This window comes from Anolis sagrei, chromosome X, assembly GCF_037176765.1.
Source record: "Anolis sagrei isolate rAnoSag1 chromosome X, rAnoSag1.mat, whole genome shotgun sequence".
Classification (NCBI taxonomy): Eukaryota; Metazoa; Chordata; class Lepidosauria; order Squamata; family Dactyloidae; genus Anolis; species Anolis sagrei.
Genome location: NC_090034.1, coordinates 4,617,863 through 4,640,611, shown reverse-complemented (window position 1 = coordinate 4,640,611; position 22,749 = coordinate 4,617,863). Strand labels below are relative to the sequence as shown.

General features: G+C 42.4%; 1 protein-coding gene across 2 annotated transcripts in view; it reads right to left on the bottom strand.

Annotated features, from left to right (window-relative positions):
• Nucleotides 1-22,749, bottom strand: part of LOC137098022 (E3 ubiquitin-protein ligase SMURF1) — a 114,736-nt gene that overhangs the window by 46,330 nt on the left and 45,657 nt on the right. For both annotated transcript variants that reach the window (XM_067473719.1, XM_067473720.1), the window contains exons 2-6: nucleotides 11,782-11,820; nucleotides 8,195-8,303; nucleotides 6,800-6,933; nucleotides 6,609-6,674; nucleotides 2,034-2,109 (exon numbers count right to left, since the gene is read on the bottom strand). In XM_067473719.1, coding sequence (XP_067329820.1) covers nucleotides 2,034-2,109; nucleotides 6,609-6,674; nucleotides 6,800-6,933; nucleotides 8,195-8,303; nucleotides 11,782-11,820 — 424 coding nt within the window. The remainder of the gene's footprint in view (nucleotides 1-2,033; nucleotides 2,110-6,608; nucleotides 6,675-6,799; nucleotides 6,934-8,194; nucleotides 8,304-11,781; nucleotides 11,821-22,749) is intronic.

Sequence of the window (22,749 nt, the reverse complement as noted above, 5' to 3'; positions counted from 1 at the left end):
GTTAGCTGGCCCTGATTGTTTCTTGTCTGGAATTCCCCTGACAAAAGTATTCCTCTTTATTTAATGTCCTGATTTTAAGGTTTTTAAAATACTGGTAGAATCATAGATAATTGAATTGGAAGAGAACAACGTCACCCAGTCCAACCCACTGCTAAGAAGCAGGAAAATCGATTTGTTAGCTAGATATTGTTCATTTTCATTGTTTATTTATTATTTATTTATTTACGGCATTTATATGCCACCCTTCTCATCCCGAAAGGGACTCAGAGCAGTTTACAAGATATATTTTCATACAATATATTATATTATTAGCATAGTACAATATCAGTATTATATATTACTATATTGCACTATACTATTATATTGTTGAAACTGCCCACATGCTTGTGGATTTCAGTGTCTTCTCTGTGTCATCTGACATGGTGGTTGTTAGAGTGCTCCAGCATATCTGTCTTCTTCAATAATATGCTATGACCAGGTTGGTTCATCAAGTGCAAAGTCAGCCATAGTAGAGCACCCGATAAACCAACATGGACGCAGCATATTACTGGAGAAAACAGAAATGCTGGACCACTCTAACAACCTCCATTTCAGACTACACAGAGAAGCCATTGAAATCCATAAGAATATGGACAATTTCAACAAAAAGGAGAAACCATGAAAATGAACAAAGTCTGGCTACCAGAATTTTAAAAAACTCTAAAATCAGGACGGAAAATAAAGAGGAAAATTCAAACAGGGGAATTCCTGACATGAAACAATCAGGGCCTGCTAACACCCCCAACAAAGGATTCCCTCAGGCAGGAAGAGGCCAGGCTTTGAAGTTGCAAGGCCATTCAATGCTAATCAAGGTGGCCAATTGCAACATTCACACTTGCCTCAAGCAGACAAGAGTTCTTTCTCCCACCCTGGATAACATACCACAGATATATACACCTCACTTGCCTAGTTTCCAACAGACCTAATAACCTCGGAGGATGTCTGCCATAGATATGGGTGAATCGTCAGAAGAGAATGCTTCAGGATCATGGCCAGGCAGTCTGGAAAACTCACAGCAACCCAATCACCATCACGTCCCTTTCTCGGGTGCAATTTATTTCACATCAATTGGATGGGGACAGAAGGTATTGGCCATGAAAACTCACTGGGTGATCTTGGGCAAGTCACACACTTTCAGCGTCAGAGGAATCCAAGACATATCCCTTTCTGAACAAATATTCCCCCCCCCCACCCCCACCCCCATTATAGTTTTGCCAGAAACAACTTGAAGGCAAACCCTCTGTGATAGTTTTGCCAGAAACAACTTCAAGGCAAACAACCACAATTTTGCTTAATCATGCCTCACTGTCAAACCTTAAAAACATTTAATTTATAGCATTTAATAGTAATAATAATAAACTTTATTTGTACCCCGCCACCATCTCCCCAAAGGGGACTTGGGGCAACTAACATGAGGCTAAAAAATTTATTGCGGAATATTTTTGTTTATAGTGTATGCCTCAAGGATTGCTCTGGTTCAGAAGAAAAGAAACAGTGATTATTAATTTATTTGTTGTTGTTGTTCATTTGTTCAGTCGTCTCCGACTCTTTGTGACCTCATGGACCAGCCCACGCCAGAGCTCCCTGTCGGCCGTCACCACCCCCAGCTCCTTCAAGGTCAGTCCAGTCACTTCAAGGATGCCATCCATCCATCTTGCCCTTGGTTGGCCCCTCTTCCTTTTGCCTTCCACTTTCCCCAGCATAATTGTCTTCTCTAGGCTTTGCTGTCTCCTCATGATGTGGCCAAAGTACTTCAACTTTGTCTCTAGTCTCCTTCCCTCCAGTGAGCAGTCGGGCTTTCTTTCCTGGAGGATGGACTGGTTGGATCTTCTCGCAGTCCAAGGCACTCTCAGGACTTTCCTCCAACACCACAGTTCAAAAGCATCTCTCTTCCTTCGCTCAGCCTTCCCTAAGGTCCAGCCCTCACATCCATAAATTAATTTATTTACGTAAGGTTAAAGTGAAGAGGTGATACGAGAAGATGGAACACCTACCCTTCATTCTCTAACAGGCCCCTGCAGTCTACCACAGATCCTCCTGTGCCTATCCTGTCCCGTGTCTGTAAGCTGACTGGAATGAGAAAAAAAAAAAAGAAAATCAAAGTTAAAGCTCAAGACATGGTAATCTGCAAGTGTCTTCTACCAAAGCCCACCTGGAACACAAAAGAACCTGATTTGCAATGCTGTGTAACTTGACAAAGGACTGGTACAGCTTTAAAATAAGCAGCAATTAAGAACTGCTAGCAATCATCCACATGTACTGTTGAGATTTTTTTCCTTCTTACAAAAGCAAAGGGTTTCAATGTTTTGACAGGGTTTGCAGTTGCTATTTGCATTTTGTCTTTACGTTCGGGTCAAAGGTTTATTGATAATGACAGGAGACAAAAAGGAACCCAACAGAAAAGGGCATGTCTACAAAACCCTATACGGTTCCGGCCCAGTTTACCTGTCCGAACATATTCTCCCCTATGAACTATCAAGAGTGTTAAGATAGTCTGGAGAGACCCTGCTCTCGGTCCCGCCACCTTCACAGGCGAGTCTGGTAGAAACGAGAGACAGGGCCTTTTCTGTGGTGGCTCCTCAGCTATGGAATTCCCTCGCAAATGAAATTAGATTTGCCCCCTCCCTCCTGACCTTTAGGAAGCTAGTGAAAACTTGGCTGTGGAACGAAGCTTTTGCGGAATGATGTCTGAGACCGGCAACTGACCAAAGTTACCGACCACAATATATGGACTGAATATACGGACTGAGTTGGACATGTTTTTATCTTGGCGAACGGCTGTTATGTCATTTATCCTATATGTATTGGTTAATTTTAATGTTGATGCGTGATATTTTAGATTTTAGCGTTAGCATTGAATTTTTGCTGTCGGCCGGAGGTAGAGGAGACCGGGATATAAAAGTTTTAAATAAATAATGTCAGAATGTGAGGAAACACACCAAACCCGCTATTCAAAATCTGCATTCAATATGTAACGTAAGGTTGCACACACCAAGAATTCTGTGTGGGAAATGCATTTCCAAAGATCTCTCATGCTCCCATTCCTGGAATATTTGCCACTAGATGGCAATACATAACTTTATGCTTTTTTTTCTTTTTTCTTTTTGGCTGCACAGTGTGTGTTTAATTTCAGAGAAACGGAGTTCTCACATGCAATACTTTCCAAACACATTCTCCAGACAGTATGATGGACCAACATGTCACTGAAGGTTGAATATGTTGATCTAAATGCAGCTCAGCAGCTTAATGTTCAATAGAGCGGTATGAAGGCCATATAGCAGTATTTCTCAACCTTCCTAATGCCATGACCCCTTAATACAGTTCCTCGTGTTGTGGTGACCCCCAACCATAAAATTATTTTCATTACTACTTCACAACTGTAATTTTGCTACTGTTATGAATCTGATATCCAAGATGTATTTTCAATCACTGGACCAAGTTTTGCACAAATACCCGATACACCCAAATTTGAATACTGATGGGTTGGGGTTGGTAGTGTTGATTTTGTCATTTGGGAGTTGTAGTTGCTGGGATTCATAGTTCACCCACAATCAAAGAGCATTCTGAACTCCACCAACAATGGAATTGAACCAAACTTGGCACACAGAAATCCCATGAGCAACAGAAAATACTGGAAGGGTTTGGTGAGCAGTGTCTTTTGGTTTTGGAGTTGTAGTTCACCTACATGCAGAGATCACTATGGACTCAAACAATGATGAATCTGGACCAAACTTGGAATGAATACTCAATATGCTCAAATGTGAACACTGGTGGAGTTCGGCGAAAATAGAATCTTGACATTTGGGAGTTGTAGTTGCTGGGATGTATAGTTCACCTACAATCAAAGAGCATTCTGAACCACACCAACAAATTGGGCCAAACTTCCTACACAGAACCCTTATGTCCAACAGAAAATACTGTGATTTCTGATGGACTTTGGTGACCCCTCCAGGGGTCCCGACCCACAGGTTGAGAAACACTGCCATATAGCCACAAAATCAAAACAACTCCATCGAGAGTCCTGAGCAAAGCTGGGTGTCAATCCTCTTTTCACCAAAATGTGTCACAAACTGAAAGGTAGCTGCTAGTCACAAAGTAACTTCAATAACAAACCAGAGAGGCAAGTCACGCTGGAGAAAAAGCAATATTCCTCCCACCCTTTTGTAACTATAGCTGAGACCTAAAACATTCACATTTTAGAGGCCCAAAATTATTGTGAGACAGCTAAAAGCTTCTTAATGTGCTTTCTAATTCTGATGCTATAAATGAGACACTCTTGCTCATTGCCTGGAGACATGAACTAAAGGGTAAAGTCTCTCAGCTCCTATTAGATTATGCTGGATATATGCATCACCAAACAATAATAATAATAATTAACTTTATTTATACCCCGCCACCATCTCCCCGATGGGCACTTGGAGCGGCTTACATGGGGCCAAGCCCGAACAACATATTACATCAAAATAAAACCAAAACATAAACAACAAGCAAACAAGAGAACTCAACAAAGGCAGAGGAAGATACTTCGAGATCCTCTTTAAAGCATCCTGAAGCCTGGTAATGGGAAACTCATGACATATGCTTAGCAGTTTTCCCTATTCACAATTCCAGGGATGAGAATGCAGTTATCCTTTGCTTTATGCATGCCTCTAGGACTGGTTCAACACTGACCATATAATACAATTTGAACTGCACTGAACTGCATTATATGGTCAGTGTAGAACCAGCCCAAATTTGATAGTTTCCCACTCCACCAAATGGATGAAATCCATAGTCTCGGTTGGTAAAATGTGTAGCAATGTTTACATTTTTAAGAAAAACTAGATTTTGAAAAATTGATAAACGGAATGGAAGTGACTTATCAATGAATGCATGCAAGATTCAGAAGAAGATCTACAAGCCACTCTAAACACCTTCGCAGAAGCATACGAGAAGCTCGGCCTGTCACTGAACATCGAGAAAACCAAAGTGCTCACCAGTCAATCCCTCTCCAAGGCCAGAAATACAGCTTAACAGTGTAACATTAGAAAATGTTGACCATTTCCGCTTCCTTGGCAGCCACCTCTCCACAAAAGCCAACATTTGAGACTGAAAAACAACACCGCCTGAGCTCTGCAAGTGCAGCATTCTTCCGAATGAAGCGGAGAGTGTTTGAGGACCGGGACATCCGTAGGGATAATAATAATAATAATAATAATAATAGTAATAATAATAATCTTTATTTATTCCTCGCCACCATCTACCTGATGGGGACTCGGAGCGGCTTACATGAGGCCAAGCCCAAACAACAATTACAATAAAGAAACAACCAAAACACAAACCGAAAACGCAAACAATAAACAATAACAACATATGCATACATAACAATGTAAAAATTACAATAAGCACAGACACAATAATAATGGGCGGGCTACATGTAATGATTAAAAGACAAACTGATTAAAACTAATTAAAAACTCAGGCAAGATAAAGAAGAGAAACAGGTAATTTGCAGAGGAGAGCTCAATTATAAGGGGGGTTGTGGAAGCAGGATTTCCTACGAGGGGGGGGGGGTGCAAATACTCTGATACCCAGGTGTTTGTTTATAAAGCTATGGTCCTCCCAACCCTGCTATATGCCTGCGAGATGTGGACTATCTACAGACGTCACATGCAATTCCTTGAACAATTCCATCAGCGCTGCCTCCGAAAAATTCTGCAAATCTCCTGGAAGACAGGCAGGGAAATGTCAGCATGCTGGAAGAAGCAAAGACCACCAGCATTGAAGTGATGGTCCTCCGCCATCAATTCCGCTGGACCAGCCACGTTGTCTGGATGCCAGACCATCGTCTCCCAAAGCAGTTGCTCTACTCCGAACTCAAGAATGGAAAATGGAAAGTTGGAGGACAGGAAAAAGAGATTTAAAGATGGCCTCAAAGCCAACCTTTAAAATGCTGTCATAGACACAGAGCACTGGGAAGCCCTGTCCCTTGAGCACTCTAGCTAGTGGTCAGCTAGTGGTCAGCTGTGACCAGTGCTGCAGAATTTGAAGAGGCATGAAAGGAGGGCGAAAGAGAAACGTGCCAAGGCAGGCACATCAAGCCAACCCCGACCGGGATCGCCTTCCACCTGGAAACCGATGCCCTCACTGTGGGAGAACATGCATTACTTACTTAGGCGATCCCTCGTAGTCCGAGGATGATCGACCTCCAAGGTCGGTGTTCTGGCGGTGGGTCCGTAGGCGACTGTGGAGCCCTATTCTTGATCTACATCTTCTCATGCAGGTCAAGAATAGCGCTCCACAGTCACCTACAGATCCACCACCAGGACACCATTCTTGGAAGGCAATCCTACTCGGACAACGAGGGATCACCTAAGTAAGTAAGTAAGTAAGTAAGCAAAACAGACTGTTCTATACACTTCCAATGTGCATTGAATGGTCTTAGTCCTGTCAAACAACCTTCAGAGCATCTGACATAAAATCCCTTTAAAATATTTTGGAACTTTGGTGCCCCTCTGAAGCTAAAGGACTGAAGGAAACAACGATTGCTTATGTAGCTATCTATGCAGACAGAAATGGTTTCTTCTTACCCACTATTTGGCCTCGCACTGCATCAGTATCTGTGGGGTTAAGTTTGCATAGATCCAAACGCTGGTCTGCAAATGAAAAAAATAAATTGGGAAAAAAGAAACTTGACTCAAGAATTTTCTCAACTAGCAGTCGACATTCAGTATTTAGATACAAAGCATAGCAAACCTCTAGTAAGTAATGACATGCTTACATCCAGTATCTTTTAGCCTGCTGATGGCATTGGAAAGGAGTCGGACACACCCCAGGAAGCCAGCTCCCTGTTTTTTGTGAATTTTCTTATGGTTCCAGACACTGATGGTGATAGAATCGGACTTCCCAACATATCTGGAACGGGAATATGAGAAAAGATACTTCCATTTCCTATGGCAAAGCATTCTACATTCACAAAGAGAAAGCTCATTTCAATAATACTTTGGTCACGCTGAGGTTTTATCCAATACAACAATGTGTAATTAATCATTAGATCACGGTAATTTTACACAGTGCATTAAACTGATAATGTGCCAGCTCTTGTTAATTACAGGCAACCTTATTATGGAGCACTGTGCTCATTAGGGTATGGAGAGACGGCCTTCCTTCAGGAATTCTGAGTTAGTCTTCCAACGCACAGTGCTTTAGCCTGAGTAGAATCATAGAATAATAGAATCATAGAATCAAAGAGTTGGAAGAGACCTCATGGACCATCCAGTCCAACCCCATTCTGCCAAGAAGCAGGAATATTGCATTCAAATCACCCCTGACAGATGGCCATCCAGCCTCTGCTTAAAAGCTTCCAAAGAAGGAGCCTCCACCACACTCCGGGGCAGAGAGTTCCACTGCTGAACGGCTCTCACAGTCAGGAAGTTCTTCCTAATGTTCAGATGGAATCTCCTCTCTTGTAGTTTGAAGCCATTGTTCCGCGTCCTAGTCTCCAAGGAAGCAGCTAAGTAGCTAAGATACATCATGTTTACAGTCTATAAACAGGTACCAAAACCACACACAAGCAATTACATACCCTTAAAGAGTACTTAAAATGTGTTTAAAGGTCCCAGGATAATAATCATGTCTATGAAGCGGACCGTTAACATTACATGTTAATACTAGCTACGGCTTCAAATCACAACCATGTTTCCCAAGTGGAAGTCTTAATCAGTCAAGAGTCCTTCCCTGTTTACAAATAATCTCCAATTTCATTTTTCCTTTTGTTGTAAACCACCTTGAAGTTGTCAGTCAAACATGCCAGGATACAAAGATTTAAAGCAAACAGATTTTTTGAAAAAAACCCATTGTGGTTGAATTTATTTATTTATTATTTACAGTATTTGTATACTGCTTTTCTCACCCCGAGGGGGACTCCAAGCGGTTTCCGCATAGGTAATGGCAAATTTCAATGCCAGTACAAACAATGACAATTATACATTACAATTAGACGTAAATCAAATTAAAAATACATCCATAAGCAGTAAAACAATCATTAAAACAATAAAACAGTCTCGTCAGTCGAATCACCGTTCCAGTCATTGTCTGAATGCAAGCAAGTCATAGCTTTCTACTATTCTCCCACCTCTTTCCAGATCATGCTTTGCAAAAAAAAAAGGTGACTTACAGATCATAATGCTGGTTCCATTTGGGATCTAACGTGTTCTTCACTGTGTCAGTTGAGTGGCACTGACCCGACCCATCCACCACCACCTTTGCAAACGGGTCAGGGAGCCCTGCGGAGAATAAACCCAGGTAAGATCACTATGAGCACACGCAGGCAACCATTGCTTAAGGAATCATCTACAATTATGAAAGCAAATGTAACCTCTAATAACACTATGTAACGTGCTTTTTGTCCTTGCGTTATAAATGTATTTATTTACAACATTTCTATCCTGCGGTTGTTGTAGGTTTTTTCAGGCCATATGGCCATGGTCTAGAGGCATTCTCTCCTGACGTTTCACCTGCATCTATGGCAAGCATCCTCAGAGGCAGAGAGGTCTGTTGGAACTAGGAAAAAGGGTTAATATATCTGTGGAATGACCAGGGTGGGACAAAGAACTCTTGTCTGTTGGAGCTAGGTGGGAATGTTTCAACTGACCACCTTGATTAGCATTTGATGGCCTGGCAGTGCCTAGGGCAATCTTTTGTTGAGAGGTGATTAGATGTCCCTGATTGTTTCCTCTCTGCTGTTTTGCTGTTGTAATTTTAGAGTTTTTTAATACTGGGAGACAGATTTGGTACATTTTCATGGTTTCCTCCTTTCTGTTGAAATTGCCCGCATGCTTATGGATTTCAATGGCTTCTCTGTGTAGTCTGACATGGTGGTTGTGAGAGTGGTCCAGCATTTCTGTGTTCTCAAATAATATACTGTGTCCAGGTTGGTTCATCAGGTGCTCTGCTATGACTGACTTCTCTAATTGACTTAGTTTGCAGTGCCTTTCATGTTCCTTGATTCGTGTTTGGGCAATGCTGCTGCGTTTGGTAGTCCCTCTGTAGATTTGTCCACAGCTGCATGGTATACAATGGTAGACTCCTGCAAAGGTGAGGGGATCCCTCTTGTCTTTTGCTGAACGTAGCATTTGTTGGCTTTTCCTGGTGGGTCTGTATATAGTTTGTATTTCTATCCTGCCTTTCTCAACCCCAGAGGGGACTCAAGGCAGCTTTACGCGTAGGCAACTTTTTGATGCCTTAAAACAATGTACAATTAAAAAAGACATTTTAAGCCACCTAATTCATGTAGATTTCAATGTCTTTTCAGTGTAGTCTGATGTGGAAGTTGTCAGAGTGGTCCAGCATTTCTATGTTCTGAAATAATCTGCTGTGTCCAAGTTGGTTCATCAAGTGCTCTGCAATGGCTGACTTCTCTGACTGAATCGGTCTGCAGTGCCTTTTGTGTTCCTTGATTCGTGTTTGGCCAATGCTGCATTTGGAGGTCCCTATGGAGACTTTTCCACAGCTGCATGGTATATGGTAGACTCCTGCAGAGGTGAGAGGATCCCTCTTTTCCTTTGCTGAACGGAGCATTTGTTGGATTTTCTGAGTGGATTTGCAGATCATTGGTAGGCTGCATTTTTTTCATCAGCTTCTCTATGCGGAGAGTGGTTCCCTTGATTTCTGGCAAGAACACTTTTCCTTTGGGTGGATCTTTGTCTTTGCTCTCTTGGCTTGTTCTTAGCCTTGCAGCTCTTCTGATGTCTGAGGTGGAGGCTCCATTGGCCTGCAGAGCCCAGTGTAAGTGTTTCGGTTCACCTTGGAAGAGGTGGGCTATTTATTTATCGTGGCATCCACAACCAGAACACTGTATTACATTTCTAACAGAACAAAACAAACAGATTTTTTTAAAAAAAAACAAAACACAAATTTTGCAAACTTGGTAGATGATTAAATGTCCTTTGACCAGTATCTGGCCCCTTGGATTGCCTCTGGTGTTGCCGCAAGAAGGTCCTCCATTATGCATGTGGCAGGGCTCAGGTTGCATTGCAGCAGGTGGTCAGTGGTTTGCTCCTCTCCACGTTCACATATCGAGGATTCCACTTTGTAGCCCCATTTCTGAAGGTTGGCTCTGCATCTCGTGGTGCCAGAGCGCAGTCTGTTCAGTGCCTTCCAAGTCGCCCAGTCCTCTGTTTGCCCAGGGGGGAGTCTCTCATCTGGTATCAGCCATGGATTGAGGTGCTGGGTTTGAGCCTGCCACTTTTGGACTCTCGCTTGCTGAGGTGTTCCAGCGAGTGTCTCTGTAGATCTTAGAAAACTATGTCTAGATTTAAGTCGTTGACGTGCTGGCTGATACCCAAACAGGGGATGAGCTGGAAATGTCTCTGTCTTGGTCCTTTCACTATTGGCTGCTACTTGCCGGCGGATGTCAGGTGGTGCAATACCGGCTAAGCAGTGTAATTTCTCCAGTAGTGTAGGGCGCAGACACACCGTGATAATGCGGCATGTCTCATTAAGAGCCACATCCACTGTTTTAGCGTGGTGAGATGTGTTCCACACTGGGCATGCGTAATCAGCAGCAGAGTAGCATAGCGCAAGGGCAGATGTCTTCACTGTATCTGGTTGTGATCCCCAGGTTGTGCCAGTCAGCTTTCGTATGATATTGTTTCTAGCACCCACTTTTTGTTTGATGTTCAGGCAGTGCTTCTTGTAGGTCAGAGAACAGTCCAGAGTGACTCCCAGGTATGTGGGTGCGCTGCAATGCTCCAGTGGGATTCCTTCCCAGGTAATAATCCTCAGAGCTCGGGATGCTTGTCTGTTCTTAAGGTGAAAGGCACATGTCTGTGTTTTAGATGGATTAGGGATCAGTTGGTTTTCCCTGTAATAGGCAGTTAGAGCACCTAGAGCTTCGGAGAGCTTCTGTTCTACCATCTCAAAGCTCCCTGCTTGAGCGGTAATGGCACGATCATCAGCATAGATGAAACTCTCTGTCCCTTCTGGCAGTGGGCTGCACAGATTCTTTTTGCACCGTCTGCCAGGGCTTTAGTTTTGCTTATTTTTTTACTAGGATGATGGTTGGAGTTTTTATGTAGGTATCTATCCATGTGTGTAGCTTTTCTGTAAACTGTGTTTTCTGTAAACGCTAATTCCAACTACACCAAGGTTGTTAAATGTTGTTTGGAATACCAAGCATCCCACTCTAAGCCCTGCCACAAAAGGTTTTGTCCATTCTGATAAGAGTAGCCAAAAAGAATTTGCTAATAGGTATAATATGTAAGCAATTCCAGGGTATGGCACCATTCATTTTAGCTCAGGCCCGATTTCCAAGACTCTGCGAGATGAGTTTTCAGTCCGTCACTTCAAGCTTTTCCAAGAAAAGAGGCTGCTTGACCTTATGCACTTCAAAACGCAGATTCTCATGTTAATTCACCATGAGCTGATATTACCATCTTACAAGAGACAGATGATTTACTATGGGTTATAATACCGTCCCTGATTTAGCAGGATGAGAAACAAGAAGGGACAAAAATGTACTTGCCCAGGGTTGTCAGGGCTGAGATGAGATTTTAAGCGGTTCATAAGGGGAGAGGACAGCCTGCTGCTACATAATTTGCACAACAAAAATTTCAGACAGTCCTGATTTCTGAGAAAATTATCCTGAAATGCCCCTGAAGGAAACACACAAGGAAAAGGCTAACGTCAGTATAATAGCTTAAATATGCAGAGCGGGGAAAAACAAACATGAAAAAAATGTATAGGCATTTGCCAATTACTTACTGAAGAAATCCTTTTTTGCAAGGTTCTTGGCACAAAGCACTGCAAAAAAATAAAATAAACGGAGGTTAGTGAATTCCACCCATATTTCCCTCAAACTGGCGAGAAGGTTTTTTTTTACACAAGTTCACTATTTGTAGAAGCTAAGAAAAAGATACAATGGAATTAGCAACCAGGACACTAAGGGGGGGGGGGTATAAATAGTTGTGAGGAAAGGGCTGATCAATAAAATGTAAGTATCACTTAACATGATTGGGGATAAAGTGCAGTATGAGGTGGAACACTATATCTCTGGGCAGGGGACAGTAGTAACGTACAGGGACTGTGTTTTGGGTCATAGCTGGAGGCCAAGATTTTTTGGGGAACCGTCCAATCAAAAGCACAGTGGAACATCCACATTTTTAGGTCTTTGTGAAAGAAGGTGGGTACCAGCCTAATTGGAAGGCGCTGAACAGACTGCGCTCTGGCACCACGAGATGCAGAGCCAACCTCAAGAAATGGGGCCACAAAGTGGAATCCACGACATGCGAGTGTGGAAAAGAGCAAACCACTGACCACCTGCTGCGATGCAACCCGAGCCCTGCCGCATGCACAATGGAGGACCTTCTTGCAGCAACACCAGAGGCACTCCAAGTGGCCAGATAATGGTCAAAGGACATTTAATCAATTACCAAGTTTGCAAAATCTGTGTTCTGTCTGTCTGTTTGTTTTGTTCTGTTAGAAATGTAATACAATTGACTGGTTTCACTGACATGACAAATAAATAACCAGCCTAATCTCCCTGGGGAGAGAATTCCAGAGCTGGGGGCCACCACCAAGAAGGCCCTCTCCTTCGTCCCCACCAGCCGTGCTTGTGATGGAGGTGGGAGTGAGAGGAGAGCCTCCTCAGAGGATCTTAGAGATTGCAAAGGTTCGTAGGGGAAGATGCGATTACAAAGATAGACAGGTCCCGAATTGTTTAGGGCTTATAGGTGATAACATGCACCTATAGCCTACCTACATATGCCTACCCATTTCACCTGCTCATTATTAACACATTTCTTCTATAATCAGTCATGTTTAAAAATCAACTTCAACATAACCTGTAGGCATCAGGTGCTCCACAGTCTACCTTTTGCCCAAACTCTGATTTAATGTTATGTGTTACATATGGAGGACCATATGTATTTTGGGAATTGCCGATGGACAAAACGTACCTTATTCATGAGAAGGGGTCCCTTTCTAAGAATATAGGATTTTTTTTTCCTATGACTAACTGAAATTTCACCATTACTCATAAAAGTCTCAGGGCAGACAGAGAACCAATGGTAAAACTATCCTGGGATTAAATCATTTGTGAATGTAAGCTTACGCAGGGGACGACCTGTCCTGTCTACCAATAAGAACTATTATTTCCACAAAAAGGAACATGACATGCTGCCTGTTCAGAGGATACAATAGCAACAACATTTTAGAGACCAGAATGTATGTAAAGATTAGTCACACACAGAGTGGTCTTAAGACCGCATTCGTCAAAAGGCTCTCTGCATATGCAGTATGAAATTTCTCTCTCCATATGTCAAAACAGTTTAATATTCATGCTTCCAAGATTAAATTAGATGTTCAAGCCTTCAACAGTAGTCTCCATATTGCCAAACTGAAGACTTAATACTAATGTATTTTCTGTGAGATATTAAAAACAGAAGCTGCAGCAATACGCTTTGCTAAAAATACTAGCAGTCTATAACTGGGTGACTTATTCGTATCACAGCAATCGTGTAGGATAACCTGAAATTCACGGGATAAAGGGCACGAAAGTAAAACGTACATTTCAGCCACAATTCAGGAAAGTGCATTGCACAGACAGTCAAATAAACCGCACAGCTGTTGCCCTTATTGTAGGTTTCTGAGTTCCAGTTGGCTTTGATCAAAACTGCAATCCATAGTTTGTTTTTTTAAATTCCAGATAATGTTCAAATAACTTGCTAAAAAAGGGTCTGAACATCAACATTAATAACATCCATGCAGCAACTCTACCAAAAAAAAAATTACTCTCAATTCCATTTTCATTTTATGGCAGTCTGGTTTAAAAGCTTAAAGACATTGAATTTGTTTTAAGTGGTTTACAGCAATGTACTTCTGGCCACGTTTCTGTCCTGTTGTGCTTTATCCTGGTGCTAAGATTCCAACATTACCCAAACATATATTCTCCTTTCATGGGATTACATGCTCTGGCAGTTTCCCTGATAAAATAAAATCCAAGTAAATATGCACTACAGCTGGTGTTACGCACAACACCCCATTTAATGCATGTTTTATTTATACACAGAATTCCATTTAAAAGAACAAGGCCATTAGTGTAATAGAAAGGCTGGAACTAGGGTTGCCAGGTGAAAAGCAAGCTATTGTTCCTGCAGCTGTGTAGAAAAGGAAATTTCTGCAGATTTACTTATTTATTTATTTACCTTACTTATATACCGCTGTTCTCAGCCCGAAGGCGACTCACAGCGGTTCACAACAAATACGAACAGCAAAAATTCAGTGCTACAGTATAGAAACAGTTAACAACCTAACACATTACACAATTAATAAACAGTTACTACCATACCCATTCACTGTCGTCTCGTCATCAAAAACATGTTCCAGATTCGTTATTCATTGTTCCATTCCAGTGTTCATTAACCAATCATTGCACTAATTATTCGAACGTCTGCTCAAACAGCCAGGTCTTCACCTTTTTGCGGAATACCATTAGAGATGGTGCTAGTCTAATGTCCATAGGAAGGGCGTTCCACAGCCGAGGAGCCACCACCGAGAAGGCCCTATTTATTTCTTTATTTACTTTATTTATTTACTTTGCTTGTATACCGCAATTTCTCAGCCTTGTAGGCGACTCAACGCGGTTTACAACAAGAGCAAAAGTCAATCCAACAGCATACAAAATTTAAAAACCATTAACAGCATAATATACAAAATGACACATCAATAACAACACATTAACGTCTCGTAACTAGAATCGTGATCCAATTCGTCTTCCATAATTCCGTTTCCTATATTCATCGTGTACATTGCATTGTTTAACCGAACGCCTGTTCGAACAGCCAGGTTTTTAGTTTTCTTCGAAACACCATTAACGAAGGGGCTGATCTAAAGTCCATGGGAAGGGCGTTCCACAGCCGAGGGGCCACCACAGAAAAGGCCCTGTCCCTCATCCCCGCCAGCCGTGCCTGTGATACAGGCGGGATCAAGAGTAGGGCCTCCCCAGAAGATCTTAGAGTCCTGGTGGGTTCATAAGCAGAGATACGTTCGGATAGGTAGCTTGGGCCAGAACCGTTTAGGGCTTTAAAGGCCAACGCCAGCACTTTGAATTGAGCCCGGTAGAAAATCGGCAGCCAGTGGAGCTGGTGCAGCAAAGGAGTTGTATGCTCCCTGCGCTCCGCTCCTGTTAGTATCATGGCTGCCGCACGTTGGACAAGTTGGAGCTTCCGAGCCGTCTTCAAAGGCAACCCCACGTAGAGAGCGTTGCAGTAGTCTAAACGGGATGTAACCAGAGCGTGGACTACCGTGGCCTATCTCTCGTCCCCGCCAGCCGAGCTTGAGAAGCAGGTGGGATCGAGAGCAGGGCCTCCCCGGAAGATCTCAAAGTCCTGGTGGGTTCATAGGCAGAGATGCGGTCGGATAGGTAGCTTGGGCCGGAACCGTTTAGGGCTTTAAAGGCCAACGCCAGCACTTTGAATTCAGCCCGGTAGCAGATTGGTAGCCAGTGGAGTTGGCGCAACAGTGGGGTTGTATGCTCCCTGCGCTCCACTCCTGTTAAAATCATGGCTGCCGAGCATTGGACTAGATGGACAGATGCTGCTTGTGATCCAAGCACTTTGTACTGAAACTCCCTTTTCTGCACAGAGGTTCTGTCCCATTTCTCTCCTGGAGACTCTAAAGGAGAATGGACTGGTAGAACAATATTGCAAAACTGCTGTCTGGAAAATGCAAGGTGTGGAAACATATCAAACTTCTATGTAAATAACTAGCAAGCGTTGTCAGGGATTACACTACTTTCTTGGCTGTTTTGAGTAACATTTAATCAAAGGGCAGCAATTTAGTGACAGAAGTAAAGAAAGCAACAAAAATAGAAGTTATTATTGGGTTGCTGAGAGCTTTCCGGGCTATATGGCCATGTTCCAGAAGCATTCATAACCTCTGAAGATGCCTACCCTAGATGTGGGTGAAACGTCAGGAGAGAATGCTTCTAGAACAGGGATCCTCAAACTAAGGCCTGGGGGCTGGATACGGCCCTCCAAGGTCATTTACCCGGCCCTCGCTCAGGGTCAACCTAAGTCTGAAACGACTTGAAAGCACACAACAACAACAACAACAACAACCCAATCTCATCAGCCAAAAGCAGGCCCACACTTCCCATTGAAATATTAATAAGTTTATATTTGTTAAAATTATTCTTCATTTTAATTACTGTGTTGTTTTTAAGTGTTTTTGCACTACAAATAAGATATGTGCAGTGTGCATAGGAATTCATTCATTTTTTTTCAAATTATAATCCGGCCCTCCAACAGTTTGAGGGACTGTGACCTGGCCCTCTGTTTAAAAGGTTTGAGGACCCCTGTTCTAGAACATGGCCAGGCAGCCTGGAAAACTCACAGCAATCCAGTAATTCCGGCCATGTAAGCCTTCAACAACTTTCATCATTGGGTTATTGTCGGTTTTTCGGGCTATATGGCCATGTTCTAGAAGTATTCTCTCCTGACGTTTCACCTGCATCTACGGCAGGCATCCTCAGAGGTTGTGAGGTCTGTTGGAAACTAGGAAAATGGCGTTTATATATCTGTGGAATGATGTCCAGAGTGGGAGAAAGAACTCTTATCTGTTGGAGCTAGGTGTGAATGTTTCAACTGACCACCTTGATTAGCATTTGATGGTCTGGCAGTTTTTAGGTGTGGATTATGAGTGCCTTCATCATGTTTATTCCAGAGCTTGAAACTCCAGACAAAAAACTGTTGAAAACAATGTATTGTCAAGGGCTTTCATGGCCAGAATCACTGGGTTGTTGTAGGTTTTTTCGGGCTATATGGCCATGTTCTAGAGGCATTCTCTCCTGACGTTTTGTCTGCATCTATGGCAATCATCCTCAGAGGTAGTGAGGTCAGACCTTACTACCTCTGAGGATGCTTGCCATAGATGCAGGTGAAACATCAGGAGAGAATGCCTCTAGAACAGTGTTTTTCAACCTGGGGGTCGGGACCCCTGAGGGTGTCGTGAGGGGGTGTCAGAGGAGTTGCCAAAGACCACCAGAAAACAGTATTTTCTGTTGGTCATGAGGGTTCTGTGTGGGAAGTCTGGCCCAATTCTATCATTGGTGGGATTCAGAATGCTCTTTGATCTTGACCTGACTTGATTGTAGGTGAACTATAAATCCCAGCAACTACAACTCCCAAATGTCAAGGTCTATTTTCCCCAAACTCCACTAGTTTTCACATTTGGGCATATTGAGTTGTAGTTGCTGGGATTTATAGTTCACCTACAATCAAGTCAGGTCAAGATCTATCATTGTTTGAGTCCACAATGCTCTCTGGATGTAGGTGAACTACAACTCCCAAACTCAAGGTCAATGCCCACCAAACCTTTCCAGTATTTTCTGTTAGTCATGGGAGTTCTGTGTGCCAAGTTTGGTTCAATGCCATCATTGGTGGAGTTCAGAATGTTCTATGATTGTAGGTGATCTATAAATCCCAGCAACTACAACTCCCAAATGTCAAGGTTTATTTTCCCCAAACTCCACCTGTATTCAAATTTGGGCCTTTTGGGTATTTGTGCTAAATTTGGTCCAGTGAATGAAAATACATCCTGCAAATAAGATTTATAATAGTAGCAAAATTGCAGTTATGAAGTAGCAACGGAAATAATGTTATGGTTGGGGGTCACCACAACATGAGAAACTGGATTAAGGGGTCACGGCATTAGGAAGTTTGAGAACCACTGCTCTAGAACATGACCATATAGCCCGAAAAAAACGACAACCCAATGTTGAAAACGCATTGTACAGTAGCCAAAGCAGGAAACACAGCAGCCTACTGATTCTGCAACTTACATAGTATGTATTTTACATTTAACTGATTTGTTTACAAGACTAATCACAACTAAAGAGAAAGTAAGACAGTTCAATGCATTGAAGAATTCCCTCTTCACAATCCAAAGAGATGTTTGAGTTAGCAACAGTCCACTATAAAGCACGATCACATTCATTCTCTTGCCTCCCAAGTGTGTTATCACCTTGTTTATTGACATAGCTAGACTTTAGTTAATTTTTGATTTCTCTCTTGCATGCTTATTTTTGTTTCTTTCTTTCTGACCAGGAAACAAATGTGAAATTCCATTGAATTTCATTATTTCTGCCAGAATCTATGTCTATCCTTCCACCTATAGTTCCCCTGTGCACCATAAAATCTAGTTATGAATGGGAAACAGCCACAGTAAGAAGGAAAAGGTTCCCAATGGTCCCATCCCTTGGTATCAAAGTACACCACAGGTATTCAATATCTCTGTAACTACAGATTAAGTGTCCTGTAGGTTAATACTTGGGTAGGAGACTACTCAGTAAATGTCAGAGTGTGCAAAACTGTCTCTGAGGATTGCTTGCCTAAGAAAACCCCATGAAATTAATGACATTGTCGTAAGTCAACAAGCAACTTGAAGGTGCATGAAGGCACACAGAGTTGCAAAATTCCTGTATTGGGAATTAGGCCAGATTACTTCCTATGATTCTGTCACAAGCGTCTAAGATGGTATACTGTAGGGAGCTAACTTATGGTCTGGGGAAGCATTTATCATCCCCACACCAGATTAATACATGATTGGAGCTGACCTTTATATAAATAGGCCTGGTGCCATCATGTCTAGCCCGTCCTTCAACCAGCAAAAACAAAAGCTTTTGCCCTAGATACTAGACAGTATTCAAATAGTACAAAACAACATTTTTTTTCTTAAAAACATGCAATTTGGCGCATGTGTACACACATTATTTTAACAGGAATAGCATATCTTTGGCAGAAATGTCAAGACACAGGAATGTTACTTTGACTAATGAGATCTGACTGCGGTATAGGAACATCAGGAAATTCCTATTCTCAGGTTCAAAAGCAGCTCATCACAGGCAAAACAAGTTGCTTCTTCCAACATGAATAATCAATAAATATGACTTCTCTGGAGAATATGACAAAGCTCGATTCCCTTTGGTGATGGTTTAAAAATGAGGTAGGGAAGGAAAAAGTATTAATCTGTTTATAACAAGTGCCATTTAGAAAACACACAACAGCACAACAACAGAGAGGAAGCAGGCAGAGACATCTAATTACCTCTCAACAAAAGTTTGCTCCAGGCACAGTCAGCCCATTGTATGCTAATCAAGGTGGTCAATTGAAACATTCACACCTAGCTCCAGCAGACAAGAGTCCTTTGTCCCACCCTGGTCATTCCACAGATATATAAACCCTTTTTCCTAGTTCCAACAGACCTCACTACCTCTGAGGATGCTTGCCATAGATGCAGGCGAAGCGTCAGGAGAGAATGCCTCTAGAACATGGCCATATAGCCTGAAAAAACCTACAACAACCCAGTGATTCTGGCCATGAAAGCCTTCGACAATACATCAAAACACACTCTTTCTCCCCAAGATCTGGAGAATTGGATAGCATTGCTGCCAGTATATTTAATGGCCTATGTGCTCCATCTAATGCCAAGTTCTTCTGGATGTTCACATATTCTAGAAAAAGACGTATGATAACAGTTGCATATATCCCAAATCAGACTACCTTATAGCACCAATTAATTTCGTAGGAGGCGATACTGTGCCAGAATGCATGGCTGCCTCACCAGAGTATGAAACTGAATATCTAACCCAGCACTATTAAAGACAAAAGGGAAGGAAGGAAGTCAGGAATCAAGTAGCATTTCAACCCTTGGCCGGACAATTACAGCATGCCTGGAAATAGCCACTCCTACTGGGAAATGAAATGGCAAGCTGTGCTTTCTGCAGTGATGGCAAAAAAAAAAAAAAGTTAAGAGACCATTGCAAGCCTTTGCTGAAGAATTAAAAGGACAACAGAAGAACAGAAAACTACAGGACTATCTGAGATGCAAGAAAAATTAGCGCTGGGCCTTGTCCAACAGAAGGGCTGTGACGTTTCTCCTAGTATCAGTCCACTCCCTGAGAACCTGCTTGACCTAGAACAAGCAACTCAACTTTGTGTTATCAATGAGGAAACAGAGAGATTTCGAAAGGGCCTACGGGACCAGAAGCAGGACTAAGCCAGTAGCACACAGCCCCAGCATGTAATGACCACCTACATAAACTGACTAGACTAGTTCTGGCAGCCAGAGAAATTGGCAGGAAAGTCTTCGTCCTTTCAAAAGGCCACTTTTTAAAAACTGTGTGCCATGAATGGACCCAAGAATCCATTAGAATACAGAATGGTTTCATAGCAGACTCGGCAAAAATTAAGATAGAAATTATGAAAACCACGGATGCAGTTATTACGGATATTAAATTATGAATTTTAAACTATGGACTGATTGTTTTAAGAAATATTGTCTTTTATGCTCTTTTAAACAAATATTATATGTTGTATTCAAATCTGTTGTTGTCTTCCTTCTCAATCCAAATAGGAGAAGTTGTGTAGAGAGAGAAGGGAAGTTCTTCTTCTTCTTCTTCTTATTATTATTATTATTATTAAAAATACATATACAAAGGTTGGTCAAAAAGCGTTGTCTCCTGTGTCATAAAAACATTATTCAATGTCAGACTACACAGAGAAGCCAGAGGTCTTCTGAAAGACCACTTACGTGGTTTCAGATTCAATGACTTGAATGATGTTAAAACATTCAAGGAACATGAAAGGCACTGCAAACTACTCCAACCAGAGAAATCAGCCATAGCAGAGCACCTGATGAACCAACCTGGACACAGCATATTATCTGAGAACACAGAAGTGCTGGACAACTCTCACAACCACCATGTCAGACTACACAGAGAAGCCATTGAAATCCACAAGCATGTGGACAATTTCAACAGAAAGGAAGAAACCATGAAAATGAACAAAATCTGGCTACCAGTATTAAAAAACTCAAAAATTACAACAGCAAAACAACAGAGGGGAAACAAACAGGCACATAAAATTACTCTCAACAAAAGATTCCCCCCAGGCACTTCCAAGCCATTGAATGCTAATCAAGGTGATCAGCTGAAACATTCACACCTAGCCCCAGCAGACAAAAGTCCTTTGTCTCACCCAGGTCATTCCACAGATATATAAACCCATTTTTCCTATTTCCAACAGACCTCACTACCTCTGAGGATGCTTGCCATAGATGCAGGCGAAACGTCAGGAGAAAAAATTGCCTCCAGAACATGGTCGTATAGCCCGGAAACACCTACAACAACCCAGTGATTCCGGCCATGAAAGCCTTCAACAATACAGGGTTAGTCAAAATGAATAGGCCAATAAGAAAATTAATTGTACCCGAATGTATGTTTACTGTAACCAAACCACAGCTACGTAGCGACAGATAAACTATCAAAGTTTTTTTTGAGCAACACACATGTACGTTAATGCCGCTAGGCGTCGCTAGGAGTCGCTGTTTTCAAAATGGCGGAATCAGGCAAAGAGAAGGCGTTTTGTGTGATGACATTTGCTAAAACAATGTCAGTAATTACGGTCCAGCGAGAATTTCGAGCCAAGTATGGCAAGGAACCACCTCATCGACATTCCATTGCGAGGTGGGTAAAGCAATTTGAGGAGACGGGCTGCTTATGCAAGGGTAAAACCACAGGACGACCGCGTGTCTCCGAAGACACAGTGGAATCCATTCGTGCATCCTTTCAACGAAGTCCCCAGAAGTCGACAAATCGTGTTTCCATGGAATTGAACGTTCCGCAAAAAACTGTGTGGCGCGTGTTACGCAAACGTTTGCAGTTCAAGCCGTATAAATTGCAAATGGTGCAAGCTTTGAAAAAAGGTGACTATTCGAAACGACACGATTTTTGCGAATCAATGCAGCGAAGATTAGAGGAGGAAGGCTTTGCCAACAGACTGGTCTTCAGTGACGAGGCAACGTTTCACCTGTGCGGGAAGGTCAATAGGCATAATCTCCGCTTTTGGGGATCTGAAAATCCTCATGCCGTATTGGAACATGTAAGGGATTCGCCGAAGGTAAACGTTTTCTGTGCAATAACCAACCGTCACGTGTTTGGCCCATTCTTTTTCGCGGAGAAAACCGTAACAGGCATAGTGTACGCTGACATGTTGTCTGAATGGTTGATGCCACAGTTAGAAGAGAAAGTGCCCGATTTCGTATTCCAACAGGACGGTGCCCCTCCGCATTGGCACAACAGTGTACGCGAGTACCTCAACGAACACCTTCCCAGACGTTGGATTGGCCGTGCTGGAGTGACTGATCTTCCATTCCTCCTGTGGCCCCCCAGGTCCCCCGACCTCACACCATGCGACTTTTCTCTCTGGGGGTATGTGAAAGACACTGTGTTCCGACCTCCATTACCGCTGACCTTGGACGACTTAAAACAGCGCATATGTGCTGCATTCGATACCATTACGTCGGATGTGCTGCAACGGACGTGGAATGAACTGGACTATCGCTTGGACGTCTGCCGTGTCACACGGGGCGCCCATATCGAACATCTCTGAAGGTGAGACAAAACTTTGATAATTTATCTGTCGATACGTAGCTGTAGTTTGGTTACAATAAACATACATTCATCTAAAATTAATTTTCTTATTGGCCTATTCATTTTGACTAACCCTGTATGATGTTAAAACAGCTTTAAAATCATGGATCACGAAGCAAAACCCTGAATTTTTCCAAAACGGGTTTGATTCCTGGGTTAAATGATAGTGCAAATGTGTACAAATGTATGGTAACTATGTTCAATGGGAGTTTTGGTAGAGGAGAGTTCAGGCTATGATCTGT